Below are 364 nucleotides of genomic sequence, written 5' to 3'. Positions count from 1 at the left end.
CTCGGCCACCGGCCACCGGCAGGCCTCGGGGGCTGGACATGTCCCAGCTTGCCAGGCAGGCCTGCACAGGCAGGGCCCAGAGAGGCTGCGGAGTCAGGGTGGGGAGAGGGAGGAGTGGGGCTGGACCTCCTCCCGGGCAGTGGCATGGGGACTCTCTGGTTTGTGTTAACACACCAGCTCCTACATCCCAGCGCCCAGGCGGGGCAGAGCTCAGATGAAATGGGGCTGGAGGATGACAGCCCAGGCCGGGGAGGGCAGCAAGCAGTGTGACCTGTGTGCGGAGGAGCCTGGGAACCTGCCTGCCGGGAGGAGGGCGGTGGGACGTTTCGCACCCTAATTCTGGACATTTGGACAAGGGGCTCTA

General features: G+C 66.5%; 2 protein-coding genes across 2 annotated transcripts in view; one reads left to right on the top strand and one right to left on the bottom strand.

Annotated features, from left to right (window-relative positions):
• PIDD1 (p53-induced death domain protein 1) overlaps positions 1-40 on the bottom strand; it is an 18,973-nt gene extending 18,933 nt beyond the window's left edge. The window contains 1 exon segment of the mRNA XM_014534001.1: positions 17-40. Within this exon segment, the coding sequence (XP_014389487.1) occupies positions 17-40 (24 nt within the window).
• A 192-nt stretch (positions 41-232) lies between these two features.
• Positions 233-364, top strand: part of PNPLA2 (patatin-like phospholipase domain containing 2) — a 14,766-nt gene continuing 14,634 nt past the window's right edge. Inside the window, exon 1 of the mRNA XM_014534000.1 lies at positions 233-316. Within this exon, the coding sequence (XP_014389486.1) occupies positions 233-316 (84 nt within the window). The remainder of the gene's footprint in view (positions 317-364) is intronic.

Source organism: Myotis brandtii, unplaced genomic scaffold, assembly GCF_000412655.1.
Source record: "Myotis brandtii unplaced genomic scaffold, ASM41265v1 scaffold1236, whole genome shotgun sequence".
NCBI lineage: Eukaryota > Metazoa > Chordata > Mammalia > Chiroptera > Vespertilionidae > Myotis > Myotis brandtii.
The sequence above is the reverse complement of the archived record's forward strand: the minus strand, read 5'-3'. Positions and strand labels throughout refer to the sequence as shown.